This window comes from Acipenser ruthenus, chromosome 8 (assembly GCF_902713425.1).
Source record: "Acipenser ruthenus chromosome 8, fAciRut3.2 maternal haplotype, whole genome shotgun sequence".
Classification (NCBI taxonomy): domain Eukaryota; kingdom Metazoa; phylum Chordata; class Actinopteri; order Acipenseriformes; family Acipenseridae; genus Acipenser; species Acipenser ruthenus.
In genome coordinates, this window is record NC_081196.1 from 47,221,249 (window position 1) to 47,236,643 (window position 15,395).

The 15,395-nt window shown below is 37.4% G+C and overlaps 1 protein-coding gene across 1 annotated transcript; it reads left to right on the forward strand.

Annotated features, from left to right (window-relative positions):
* Positions 1–6,691: 6,691 nt before the first annotated feature.
* On the forward strand, positions 6,692–10,804 carry LOC117407375 (deleted in azoospermia protein 2-like). Its single transcript, XM_059029664.1, has 3 exons — positions 6,692–6,699; positions 7,443–8,412; positions 8,817–10,804. The coding sequence occupies exons 1-2, from the start codon at positions 6,692–6,694 to the stop codon at positions 8,092–8,094; spliced, it is 660 nt and encodes a 219-aa protein (XP_058885647.1). The 3' UTR covers positions 8,095–8,412; positions 8,817–10,804.
* Positions 10,805–15,395: the final 4,591 nt, after the last annotated feature.

The window sequence follows — 15,395 nt, forward strand, 5'->3', positions numbered from 1 at the left end:
TAAAGTCAATTGTATTTACTTACCAGGAAACCGCAAAGAGTTTTTAACAGATCAGTGTGTCAGCTGACCTGATGACCTGAATACCTGTTCTGTTAGGAAATGGCAAGGCTACCACTGCCTGCCAAGAATTACCCAAGTCAGTTAAGTCAATAACATATCTAAAGCAGCTTGCTTACATTTAAACCTTCTCATCTTGTGTTTTTGTTTCTGAATGGGATGTTACAAGATGAGTTGGGAATCGCTTGTATGACTAATAAAAGTGAGCGATATTAAACAAGGTGTCATTATAGTCAATGTGTTGTTAATAAGCGGTGGTTGATATTAACAGGAGTCATGATGTGTTCAGCAGTGAATATACATGATGATGGGAAACCCACTATATCAGATACATTTAAGTTTAGCCCAATTTGTTGGGATCTCTTTCTGAATAAAGGCAGTTCTTAAGCCACAAGAAGTGGTTTGGGCCTCAACACTATCCTGTAATTAATCTTCCCTTTGCAGCTGTTGGGTCATAAGACCCGTGCTTGCTTTGCTCTTTAGATGAATGGTAAGATGTTCATCTTTGAACCGTATGCGTCCAGTCTCTGCCTTTCCATTCAATTGGCTGAGACGCCAATTCATTATTGTGGTACCCTATGGGAAGAATCCTGACCCTTGTGGTTGAAAGAGGTATTAAAATATGCATGTTATTTTGCATTATTATTATGAACTACAGCAAGTATTCTTACTTGTGAGACTAAAGTCGCTCCAAACCTGTGAGAATGGAGAGTGTTCCCAGAGGCCAGAGTGAGGTGTAATAATCTTAACCTCTCGACTGCACAGCTTGCTCTTTAGATGAATGGTAAGACGTGCAATAGGAGAAATGATTCCAACAGATTGCAGGTCTTTCTTGAATAAGCATCTTTAAATCTGGATTTTCACTCAATTTTGGCATATAATTTATCTCAAGTTCTCGATATTACCATTCTGTTATCTTGTGATCACGAGATAATTTATCTCAGAATCTAGAGAAAATAGGTCATTACTTTCGTTTTACTGAGATTTAATTTATCTTGTGATCACGACAAAATGACTTGTATTGTCAAAATCCTAAGATAAATTATCTCAGGAAAACGGAAGTAATGACTTCTAAATGTCAAATAATTTGAATGGAATGAGGATGTCTGTTTAGTTTAGATTTACAGTATAATCTGGAAAACATTTAAATACAAATGAAAAGGTCATTTCATCAAACAGTTAATAATGTTGAAGTGCCTGTTGTAACAGGTTCCCCAGCAATAACCACATCCTTCTTCTGAGCGCATCTCACTTGTTTAAGATAACACATGATGAAGGCAGGTTGGTCGTCATTATCACATCAGTCTGCACACAATGAATGTCAGCTCCTGGAACCTGCAGTTCGAAATAGTCCTGGCTGTATTATTTCTATCAGGTACAGTTAACAGATTTTCAATGTTCAGACTTTGTTTTCTTATATAAAACAGTATGATAAACAGAACACGCCGGCTGTACTTTTCATTTCACCGATGTCAGAGCTTTATGATAAATTATGTTGTTGGAATTTTTTTTTTTACAGAGGTTTTCTTTACTTCCCTTTTCAATACACTTTAATAACGTTTTTTTTTCTCTTTTTGTCATTTGAAATATTTATGGTATAAACTTGAAATATTTATGGTATAAACTAAAATTGTCAATACATAACAAGTACTAGTGATTTTCAATCTAGTTATATAGTTATTTACTCAAAACAACAAAAGTGACCGAGAAACCCCAACAATGAATCTATAGAAATATGAAAAATCTATTCCCTGAACAGTTACTCCCATTTCATTGCATGATGGTACTTACTGTTAGCACAGGGACTGGAAATTAAAATACAAGTACAAGGTTGTAAGTGTTGCATTTAAAATAACCCCAAGCACCTAAACAGATTGTCCCCCAGCTTTGAGAATACTGTATGTATTTGCCTTGGTATCCAGGTCATTTGGAAGAGAATATTTTTGCATGTGCTCTGGCCCCTGTAAACCATCTCTTTGACCCCAAGAGGCCTCCTGCCCCCTGCTTGGGAACCACTGCTCGAAAGAAGTTTCATTTCTACAGAGCAGAGTATATTCATGCTAATGCCATACTATATACTATACTACTATATATACTATCTTATATATTTAGTTTGTATTTATTATGTGAATTTAATTTTGATTAGTGGATCAGTGTTCTTGCAGGGGGAAAATCCAGATCACTTGATGTTTATTTTCCACTGTAGATTACAGAAGCAACTGACAAACACAGTTTGTTTTTCTTTTTACCCAGTAATACTATCTTTTTTTAAAAAAATTCTGTTTCAGATTACAGCAGAGCAACAGCATTAACTACTTTGAATTGTTCTGTGGGAGGAAACGTTCAAATGTGTTGCGATGCTTTTAATTATACAACTCAAATAACCTGGAGGAAAGAATCATCACTCATTATCAGCTACAGAAGAAATACGACTCATCAAAATGTAAGCACAGAAAGGATAACATTAGTTTCAAAGTATCCTTCAATACTGGGGATTACCGATCTGCAACTGTCTGACAAAGGGAACTACACCTGTGAAGTGACATCATTGCAGGGTTTAAATACTTTCAGATGGCAACTAATAATTCTAGGTAGGTGTTCTCAACCGTATTACATTACATCAGGCATTCTGTCAATCAGAAGTGTCCAAATCATTTGTGGATTATATATTTACTTGAACTTTTTTCTTTTTTTCACCCAGTAGTTACTAATTTAACTGTCAAATTAAACAAATATTAAATTGGGTTAATATCTGAACTGAGATATAATTGCCAGAGTAAACCAACTCCAAAAACTAGGATTTAGATAAATCTGATTATAAAACACCAGTATGTCTTAAATCTGTGTTATAAATCCATGGAATTGATCAATTAGGATATATATATATATATATATATATATATATATATATATATATATATATATATATATATATATATATTGGTGTTGTTCCTTTAGCCAGAAATGATGCTGTTGATAGCAGTACTAAATAAAATATTAAAAAATTAAAAAAATGTTTCATATTGGCAACATATACATTTACCACTCACAACATGAATGCATCTTTTTAATCTGAATAAGCAATTTACCACTCTCTATCAGAGGCCTCAGCAGAAAAAGGACCAGAAAAAAGATATTTAATCCTTGCTATTGTCCCGAGCATGACCGTCCTAGTGTTTGCTTCTGCATTTGTGGTAATCTGCTGTGTGAGACGAAACTGCAGTGGGTGAGTACTTTTTAAACACCAGTAACGTTTATTATCCCCCGCTGGACTAAGTTATTGATAATATCAGATTCTGCAGATATATGAGGGTGTCTGTCTGTCCATTCATCCATCCATCTGTGCCACACCTACATTTTTGCATTTATCTGGAGAACCACTTACCCAATTGTCATGAAACATGGAATTAATATTATTTAGCATTTCTTGAGAGTATCCGATTCTGGGGATATATAGAGCTGTCTGCCTGTTCATCTATCCATCTGTATGTCACATATCTGGTGAATATATCAAATTGCATTTAAACATTGCATTTTTAATTCAATACTATTCTGTAAATATTGTTGATGTGTCACAGGGTCATCATTCTTTGCATTACACTGACAGCTCTGATTTACAGCCGTGGCAGGAGATGTCTGATACCAACGGACTTGTTTAGATGTAAAAAATAATGACTAGAACAAAAAGCATTTTCTATTATATATTATACTGTATTTATTTATTTATTTATTTATTTATTTATGATTTATTTAAAGGGGTTTTGTGGTAAAACAATGTATTTTACACCACATTATACCACTCCATCAGAGGCCTCAAGCACTTAGTCGTGGTCAGTATATATTTTAACACCTGTTTAAAGCTCCACATACTAGTGTTGTGTTTAATGTCAAATTTACATTGCTAATTGAACTACTTTGAAGTCTATATTGCATTCACCAGAGACATACAAAAAACACACTTATGTAAATCTAAGATTTAAGGTGATGAATTGAATAGAGTTTTGGCAAATGAGCAACAGGAGCTCCTGGGCATGATTGCACCTTAATTCTGTAGAGGAAACCAGGTGAATGTGATGGCTGATGAGCAATAACTGATCAAGCTCTCTGTGTGGTGATTTCTCATGGATAATGACAGAAAAAAAGAAACTCTGTCCTGTGTCCTCTCATTAATGTATTTTGGTCCTATTTGCATAACAGCAAATAGGTTAAAAAATACACTGATGAGAGGATACAGAATAGAGTTAATTTTTTATCTTATGTATGAGAACGATTATCAAAACAGGACTTTTGAAAATCTTTCTCACACATAAAAGATTTTAAATGGTTTAAGATTATTTCACATTTTCTATACACAAATATTTAATAGGATTTTTACATAGCGTATAATTAGGGCTATACTTTGTATGTGTGTGTATGTAAGTATGTATGTATGTATGTATGTATGTATGTATGTATGTATGTATGTATATATATATATATATATATATATATATATATATATATATATATATATATATATATATATATAAGGGCTGTCAAGCGATTAAAAAAATTAATCGCGATTAATCTCTCAAAGAAAATTAATCTTAGATAATCTCAGTTTTAATCGCATATTAAATTGTTACAGTTACTACATCCATCTAATTTAAATTTGTTTTATTACTGATGCTAATGTTTTTATTATCCTTAACTGTAAATAAAATTGTTTAAAATGTATTTATTTGTATAGAAATTACAAATACAACCAACACAAAAAAATGTGCGGTTCAAGCTTGATCAGCAGTATACAGAGATCAGAAAACATCATATCCAAAAGTATCATACTTAGCTTGATATGGGCTTGCAGCGATCCTGCATTTCTGTCGAAACGGGTGGGTTTAATTTGTTGTTGTTATTGTCTGCAGGCGCGTAGCATCCATTGAGGCCGCCTCGGCAAAAATCGGCTCAATCCTTAATTGTGAAGACGAAAAAAAAAAGATAAGAAAAACCAAAACACCATTTATTTTTTAAGAGTTTAAAATTGATATATATATATAATATTATTTTTAATTTCTTCACATTACTGTGATCTCGAGCTGTACAGACACTGCGGTATGTAAAATTCGCGCAACAAAAGACGTTTCTCATTAGTCAGTTTCCCAAGTTACTCTGTACTCTGGTTTACAGTGCAGCACTAACATGAAACACAGAAAAAACAACCAATTACACATTTCTTTCTAAAGAAGCCAACTCTTGGTAAGAATCAATGTTAAGTGAATTTATCATTTATATTGTTGTTTTTCCCCTGCGCAATGTGAGGTTTAGCTGCAGTACGTTTTGATAAATCCTTTTTTTATTAGAATGTTTTAACGCCAGCACAGCAAAAATCCAAGTACCAGTTTTTATGTTGATATTAAATGTGTAGCTAAACGGGGATAGCTGGCTGTATGTTTTTTTTTTTTTTTCTCGTCACTTTAACTGGACAGTCAGCTCGTCCAAGTATCACTATCACCTTACCTGCCATAGCATAGCGTTTTATTATAGCATAGTGGCGGTGTATTTGCATCTATAGTGACCCGACCTGTGCGACTAGGCAGCACCGGGACCTCTGCTACCGGTTTCACCCGCCTGAAGTACTGTACTTCCTATCGTCGATTTATATTGACAAAAGAATATTAGAATTGATTGAGAAACTGTTAACGTTCAAAGGAGATCTAGCGTTCAGAGGTGGGAACATCGCATTATTATTATTATTATTATTATTATTATTATTATTATTATTATTATTATTATTATTATTATTATTATTGGTGAATACCTTGTCAAAGTACTACAGAGTCATACAAATATTGTACACGAACAGCACCAGTCCCAGCAGTGTCAGCACCATTCCCAGCAGTGTCAGCACCATTCCCAGCAGTGTCAGCACCAGTCCCAGCAGTGTCAGCACCAGTCCCAGTGTCAGCACCAGTCCCAGCAGTGTCAGCACCAGCCCCAGTGTCAGAACCAGTCCCAGCAGTGTCAGCACCAGTCCCAGCAGTGTCAGCACCAGTCCCAGTGTCAGCACCAGTGCCAGCAGTGTCAGCACCAGTCCCAGCAGTGTCAGCACCGGTCACAGTGTCAGCACCAGTCCCAGCAGTGTCAGCACCAGTCCCAGTGTCAGCACCAGTCCCAGCAGTATCAGCACCAGTCTTACCAGTCCCAGCAGTGTAAGGCAACTTAAGTAGCAGTGAACCAAATGCAAGTCAATAAAGGTATGAACCCATCTACTTATTAATATTGATGTTTTATTCTTGTCCTTTTAAAATCACATATATCTGACAGTGTGAATATGGTCATTTTAGGTTGCTGTGGTTTTGCTGGGAGACAATTAGTTTTAATCTTTGAAACAATATGGGTCATCAAATTTTAACATTAACATCATCATCCAAGGGACTTAATATTGCTTTGCAGCTTGCAAAAAGTCTCCAGGCTTCATAACTTTTACCTTTGTAACATGAACAGGATCTGCAAGAGGTTTGTTCAACTTTTTATTTTATTTTATTTTATTTTTGCCTCAGTGAAAATCTAATCCTAGCTACTCCCCTGGTCTGTAGCAGAAGAGCTGCTAGTGTATTTTGAGACATGAAGGCATGTTCAGCATGCAGCAGACTAGATGTACTCGTGTGTGATACTGGAACTCACTTTGACAGTATCGAAGTAAGCGTCTTTCTGTACAGTGAGCCGTCAAAAAAAAAAAAAATCCCATTCATTTTTAGTGCTTTGCTCCATTAAGCGGTTCAGTGACTAACTTTCTATTTAAACAATAACTGCACTCAGACACTCAATACAATGTTGCTGCGGCAGGGATTGAAGTACGGTGTGCTGAACAGCTCAATATACAGCAATGTGATTAATGTGTGTTAAAATTATTAATCTCTAAAAACATTTATGCGTTAATCGCAGAAGCTAAGTGAAATTATATAGGAGGCTGTGTCGACCAGTGGTTAAAGAAAAGGGCTTGTAATCAGGAGGTCCCCGGTTCAAATCCCACCTCAGCCACTGACTCATTGTGTGACCCTGAGAAGTCACTTAACCTCCTTGTGCTCCATCTTTCAGGTGAGACGTAGTTGTAAGTGACTCTGCAGCTGATGCATAGTTCACACACCCTAGTCTCTGTAAGTCGCCTTGGGTAAAGGTGTCTACTAAATAAACAAATAATAATAATAATAAAAAAAAATATATATATATATATATATATATATATATATATATATATATATATATAGTGACACCTGCATTGCCACAGCAGTGATCACGGTCCTGGAGGTCCAGGTTTAAGTATAATTTAATCATTAACTCCTTTAATGTGCCTGGAATGAGGCTAAATTGGTTAACTTTAACAACTGAGAACATGGTTGGAACAGAGATGTACTAGAAGGACCAACTTTGAGCACCATTGTTTTAGAACATTCTACAGCACTGGGAAATCACCCTGTATTACATCAACCACCTGCTGTGGTTATCCAGGGATTTCCTGCTGTGGTTATCCAGGGATTCCCTGCTGTGGTTATCCAGGGATTCCCTGCTGTGGTTATCCAGGGATTCCCTGCTGTGATCATCCAGGGATTCCCTGCTGTGATCATCCAGGGATTCCCTGCTGTGATCATCCAGGGATTCCTTGCTGTGATCATCAAGGGATTCCCTGCTGTGGTTATCCAGAGATTCCCTGCTGTGGTTATCCAGGGATTCCCTGCTGTGGTTTTCCAGAGATTCCCTGCTGTGATCACCCAGGGATTTCCTGCTGTGATCATCCAGGGATTCCCTGCTGTGATCATCCAGGCATTCCCTGCTGTGGTTATCCAGGAATTCCCTGCTGTGGTTATCCAGGGATTCCCTGCTGTGGTTTTCGAGAGATTCCCTGCTGTGATCACCCAGGGATTCCCTGCTGTGATCATCCAGGCTTTCCCTGCTGTGGTTATCCAGGGATTCCCTGCTGTGGTTATCCAGGGATTCCCTGCTGTGGTTATCCAGGGATTCCCTGCTGTGGTTATCCAGAGATTCCCCCATAGAGGTTGATGCAATCCAGGGGGATCCCCTGGTGCTGTAAAATGCTCTGTATCCATCTGTGATTTATCCAGGTGGGGCATATTTGATCCAATCAAAGCCTCAGAAACGTTGCACATTTACCAGGTTTCCTGGCTGACTCGATACAAAAACTATGTTCTGCAATTTGTTGCAGTTCTTTCTTTAAGGCTGTGATCTTAATCCTCCATGGTATGTATCCAGTGTGGACATTTTCTATGTGATTTGGTGATAATAAATAATAAGTACATTTTTTTATTCTGCAGATTACAACACAGAGAAGGTAACCAGAGAAATAACCCTGGAAATCAGGTATATAAACTAGCCTTGTTATACTGCCATTGGTTCTGCAGTACATACTGGACCAGATTCTCCCATATTTTACTTTATTCCTTCTTTTCTTCAGTCTCTGTATCGTACTCTACTACATTATACATTGTCACTGTTTTCAGTTTGAAGTAATGTATAACCATGCAGGCATGTGAGCTGGTATGTGGATCTTCACTGTTTTCTGTTGGTCTATTATTTCCAAGTATAAGATATAATACTGACACAGATATAAGTGACCCATGGCTGAATTTATTAGTGATGTTGTATCAAATAGTTAACTTATTATTACAATTATTATGACACAATGGCTTTTATACTAACATACTGATGGGGAAATATATGTGTGGTTTTTCAAATCCTCACCATCTCTGTGTTTTTTTTTACAGGAAGTGCCTGAAAATGCAGATAGAACTGCAAGAAACAACAGCAGTAGTTATTTTGAAAGGCTGAACTCTGTCTATGAGGAGATACAATGACAATGATGGACACTACTCAGCAAATAAACTTTTTTTTAGGCATCATTAATACTGTAATATTGTACAAATACCTTTCTTTAATTTGTTTGCTCTCTGTGATTTCTAATGATGTAAAGCTCTCTCTCACTTCATTAACCACTGACCAAGTCAAGCTGCCACATATGGTAATAAAGTGGTTTGGAACTGTTAGAATCCTCCCAGTAAACATGATAAACATCGCACTCTCATTTCACTAGGTGTGAAGATGCATATAACATTGTCATTTTAGCACCTTTGTACGTTTAATCTCACTGTAAACTGCACTTTGAGACACAAGAAACAAAATAAATAATCACATATAGTTTTTTATCTACATTTATATAATTTTCTGTAATTTCATCCAAATTGTTTATTTGAGGCAACATCTATATAATAATAATAATAATAATAATAATAATAATAATAATAATAATAATAATAATAATAATAATAATATCTTTATTTTTATATAGCACCATCACAAAGCGGTTTACAGAGGTAGGCTGTGAACTGCATTATATGCAAAGCCATTTACAATAGGACATTGATTTAACATCTCATCTGCAGGATGGAACACAAGGAAGTTAAGTGACTTGCTCAGGGTCACATAGTGAGTCAGGCAGTGGCAGAGGTGGGGTTGGGTTACAAGCCCTGGACTTTAACACAACGCTACTCTCCCTCTCTGGGGTCCTTGTGACAGTGCCAAATTGTAGCCCTGTGACGGAAAACCGTCACTGTTTACAATTAACAAAAGTTTACCTGGAAGATGGGTTAAATGTTTTTTAAATATGTATTTTTGCTATTGCTTTAATTATTGTTATGGAAAATGTATTTTTGTACAGAATATACAATAGTAAATAAATGGGGTATTTATATAAAACAAGTAAAATATAACCAGTAAATGATCTGTGTATAGTGGACAGGGTTGTACCGCATATATAAGCGCAATGGATTAGAGGGGAGAGAGGTGGTCAGTTTGTCTGCTCGTCAGGAGCGGTGACTTATGCAGTTCAAACACCGTAACTAATAAAATCATTTAGAGAGCTTACATGTTCAGGAAACCAGCGTGTCAGAAAATAAAGGTGGCAATAGTAGTGCTAGGGGAGAGGAAAGAGAACATACTGTATAGTTTGTACCTCTGTGCCTGAAGCATTTGTCTGCAACTATTGGTATTCTGTAAAGCTGTCCTCAGAACTTGGTGTTAGATCTCCCTCTCGACCTGTAAGGGCACTGTGTAAAAGGAACAGAGTACCCTTAACTAAATGACACGACAATTTATTCCGTAGGGTAGGTGGAAGTCGGCCATTTAGGAAAGGGGTGGAGGTACGGTATCCAAACTCAATGACCCAGACGTTAAACAGCGTGGCATCCGAGGACTGGAGGAGCGGATGCGCTTCTTAACCTAGGGGTCATGAACGAGGATATAAATAGGGGTCATAGCGTAAGTGATCTGTTCCTTTTGTAAATGGTTAGGAAACAACCTAAAAGGAGTCCCTGCATTTCAAGAAATCGTGAGTGTTCTGTTAGTCTGTCTTGTAAACGTTGTTTTTTTGTTTAGTTTGTTTTCAAGATTACTAACACATTCCGGAGCAGCAGCCACAGGCCAGCATTAAACCCGGACACCAGCACTTCACTTTCCACTGAGAACTGTCTTTTCACCACAAGCACTTAAATCCCGCACCGTAGGAACTGTGTCTGTGTCTTTGTGTTTTGTGTGGGTGATAAAACTGGACTTTTTGGTTGCGGATCAAACCCATGGGATTTTACAAACTGAAGTGATACATGCCGCTGTAATCACTTCCATCATTATTATTTACAGGTGTTTGCCATAAGGCTCTGGACATTGTAGTAATTTATAAATAAACACCCTTGTACCTGTTCGTAATTGTCAGTGTGATTTGTACCTGCACTGCACTCACCTGTATTCACTCACCACTTTGCCGCAATCCTGTGCTACGAATAAACATTTTATTTATTTACTTATAACGCCAATGTGCGAGTCTCCGATGGTCTCCAGCCTCCGGTTAACGTGATTGTGGTGGAAAGAAGGTTGCAGGCTTTCCCACTATTTCACAAGCCCTCTACATCCGGCTAGACAGCTGGTCCTACATTCTAGCACATCCAATAAAACCTTATCCACTCATACTTAAATAATGTGCAATCATTACGCTTTCAAAACGTCATTGTGAATGAAATGAATGGCAATGACATGGATTCAGTTTGTGTTGATTGTGCATTATTCAGGTATGTGGATAAGAAAGAAATGTCTCCCTATATTGATGTCAGGTACATTTCCCAGTGCACACTTTATGTAGGAAAGACACCTGGGGCAGATCAGGGTTTTAATACCACAGGTAAATAACCCCCTCCTGGCTGAACTAAACACAAACAGAACCCAGTGCATTTTCCCAAATTCCGAAGTCAGCTTCCATGATCCCACACACTGGAGTGCCCAAGGGCAGCTACAGGGTTCTCTGACTCTCTAACTACTGGACACCCAAGGATTAAAAAAGGCCAGCAACAGAAACATGCAATTCAGATATTTTCTGTATTGGTAACAGTATTCAGATATTTTCTGTATTGGTAACAGTATTCAGATATTTTCTGTATTGGTAACGGTATTCAGATATTTTCTGTATTGGAAATGCAGAGGTTGTAGAAATTACATTTTTACTTCTGCTTTGACACTTTAAAGATACAATCGTTTCTTTCCATATCTACCTCAAATAAAAATGCCATGAATTACCAGTTGGTTTTAGAAAATCTTTAGTTTATTGAAACGATTTCTAAAGTCCTGAGCCAGCAATTTTTAAACACAAAAGCCTACAAAGCATCAAGGATTTATACCAAGTTCTTTTTGGCCTACTTCTTATTTTCTAACAGAATCCAATCCTATGTTTGAAACATGTGTTTTTCAGATCCTAATAATATCCGGGGGTGAGAGGATTAAACGTGAGTTATATTTTGAGAGTGCACTTTTCTTCTGGTTGTTACAGACACAGGCACAACCTGTAAGTAAACTGCAGTATACAGGCTTTGACAATGCCACCTTTTTGATGCATGCAATTGTATACAATGACAATTGTATTAAAGCAAATACAATGTTCCCACAGTATGTATCAATGATCTTCTGAGGTGTCTGACCACATGGCTGACCATGAACAGCACTTTTTTTTAAATGTAGGATGCAGAGTAGAACCGCAACTAAACGTCGTGTGCTACACAAGCGTCTTTTTCCCCAGCTGTGCACATGTTTCTTTTGTCAAGTGAGGGGGCCATGGCCCTGCCTAGAACAGTATGACTATGAACTGCCCCCTGCTCTTTGAGGGCTCCTCCTCAACAACAGTTGAATTCTATACCTTTGTAGTGGTGTGCTTTTTGTTCCGAGGTATTTCTTTTTTAACTGCCTACCGTGTGTTCTGCTTTGTGGGTAGGGTCTTATGTTTCTTATGTCTGGTTGTGTAATGACTTATGTTTTTTTTTTTTTTTTTTTTTTAAACTTGTTTAAAACCCTGTTTTTAATTAATGTAATTATGTCACATGTGACATATGTGACGTTTTATCAATTATTATTATTTTGTGCACTGAAATGATTTATTATTGTGTTTTCCGTTTATGATGTACCCTTACCTGATTTGTTTTTCTTTTGTATTTTCTTTTGTTGTTGCACTTTGGAATCTGCACGTTAAAATCACTGTTTATTTTTGTATGCACACTATTTTGCCATCTGCATGAGCACTTTCCCTACAGTAGTAGGAAGTCCCGCCCCACACACAGTGAAGCGAATGAGAGTATCCAGGGGGATATAAAAGAGGAAGGACAGGAAGGAGGAAGGAAGCGGTGTAGGGAAGCAGCCTGGTTGTGGCTGCTGAAGGAAAACTGGTTGCTGGAATTGTTAAACAGACAGAAGAGAAGGAAAAAAGGAAGAGAGTCTTGGCTACCCTGAAAGAAGGATTCTAGCTGTAGGGGGCTGTCCAGGTTTGAGCCGACGGTGACAGGAGTCCTGTGACCGCTGAAGAGAGAGAAGGGAAGTGACGTTCATTATTATTTGCTTATTTTTTGGAGACTTTGATATATTACAAACTGTATATCCATAACTTATATTTATCCACCCTGAATTGGCTCTGTGTTCTGTCAGGGTATGCCTGAAGCCCACCAGGGTGATATTTACCGGTTCCACGTCAGGGATCGAGGTCCAGGGGTCCATTCCAGGGTGATACCTGTCCACCGTTGGGGGTCGAAGTCCAGTGGTCCAGTCCAGGGTGCAACAGTCGAGTTCCAGAACTGGAGAGAGAGAGGGAGATATGCGAGAGTCAGAGATAAGCAAAGGGGAAGTAACCAGCTGGAACACAGGAGTGTATGAGAAAGCTTTACTTACCGTTGTACACGTTTCTGACAGTCTCCTTCTTTGTCCCCCCCTTCCCCCTCTCAGGTTTCCCGGGATCTCCATCTTCATCTTCTTCCGTGGGTCAGCATATCGTTGCAGTGGGGTCCATTGGCAGTTCGATACATGGGGCAGTGGACATCAGGACGAGTGGGCAGCTGAGCGGTTTGGGAACCAACTTTAATCGGACTTCCAATACTTTTACTGGACTCTGTGTGGCAGCTGAGCACGAATGTTATTTTTTTTATATATATATTTTTAGAGACTTTTACCAACAGGAGGGGATTACCTCAGTTTGTATTATTTTAGGTTCTCCCTCATTTTTATCTGTTTCTATTTGTTTGTGTGTGGTTTTTAAAGAGCATTTTTTACCCTGTTGAGAAACAATAACATTTGTTTTAACCTACCTGGGTTTCCCTTAGTGTGTGTGTTGGACCCCCGGGGATAAAAAAAAAAAAAAAACCTATTCCGGGAAGGTTATTACTAATTGATCATAAAGGTCCTTGCCCTTTTCAAACTCAAGGTGGCGTAGTTAGTACTTTTCAAATTATTTATTTACTTGTGGTTACCTCTGGTCACCCCACCCATGACAATTACACTGTAATAACACACATTGTTAAGTAGATACAGTAGAGTGGAATTAAGTAATAAAACACACACTGCTGTGGGGAATCTGTACCAGACATGTCAAAACTAATTGATAAGTGACATCTAATCCATTGCCTTGTTTTTGTTTTAATTTGGAGGGTTTTTTAAATTTATTTTACTTGAACTATCATTATCAATCACCCAGTTTTATATATCTTAAAACAGTTATCAGTATAAAAAATGGCTTTTGTGCATGAGGGAAAACAGTTACAAGAAATAGATGTCTAGAATTATTTATTTCAGCATTTTTTTTGCAAAACTCCAAAAATGTTAATTCAAAGTATTCATACCCTTTGATACTATGATAGTATTGTCTACAAGGTGCTAGAAATTTCAATATGATAATGCAGAACCTAATTCTAGAAAATGCTGGATTGTAGGTGAACATTCTTAGAGAGTATAAAAGGGTTAGGCTTAGGATGATTGCTGTCATTACCAATAAGTCAATATGGTGAAAAGTAAAGAGCTATCTGAAGACCTTTGGCAGAAAATGATGTATTGTCATAAAGCTGGAGAAGGATACAAGAAGATTTCCAAGCATTTGAGTATCCCAATTTCAACTATTGTTTATTATCAAGAAGTACAAGACTCATGGTACTGCCACAACGCTCCCTCGGTCTGGAAGAAAGAAGGTTCTTTCACCAAGAACAAGTAGAAGGAATGTTAATAACAATCCGAGATTTGACTGCCAAAGATATTCAAAGAGAATTGGTTGCAAGTGGGACTGGGGTTTCCATTTCAACCACTGGCCAAGTATTGCATGGTGAAGGTCTCAATGGTCGCAGGCCAAGGAAAAAGCCACTCTTAAGAAAATGTCACAAGGAAAATTGCTTAAAGTTTGCAAAATGGCATTGAATGATGGATATGAGTTCTGGTCAAAGGTTTTGACATAGTATAATCAAGCTATTTGGTCACGCTGATAGTCATTATGTTTGGAGAAAGTCTGGTCAGATGTACAAAGAAGAGAACACCATACCTACTCTCAAGCATGGAGCTGGTAATATACTTCTATGGGGCTGTTTTTCCTCTAATGACAGGAACTTTAGCTCCAATACATGGTAAAATGGATTACATAGCATACCAAAAGATATTGGCCAATCATCTAAAACCCTCCGCTACAAAATTTGGTTTAAAGTGCAACTGGATGTTCCAACACGACAACGATCCAAAGCACACATCAAAATCCACTTCAGAGTGGTTAAAGAAGAATAAAATCAAGATTCTGGAATGGCCTAGTCAAAGTCCCGATCTAAATTTGATTGAGAATCTTTGGTATGAGTTGAAGGCTGTGCACAAGAGTCCTCAGAATTTGAATGAACTGGAACAATTTTGCATTGAAGAATGGTCTAAGAATCATGCCAAAAGCTCACTGACATTGACTTGTCACGGTATGAATACTTTTGAACTGGCATTTTTTGAGTTTTGCAAAAAAAATGCTG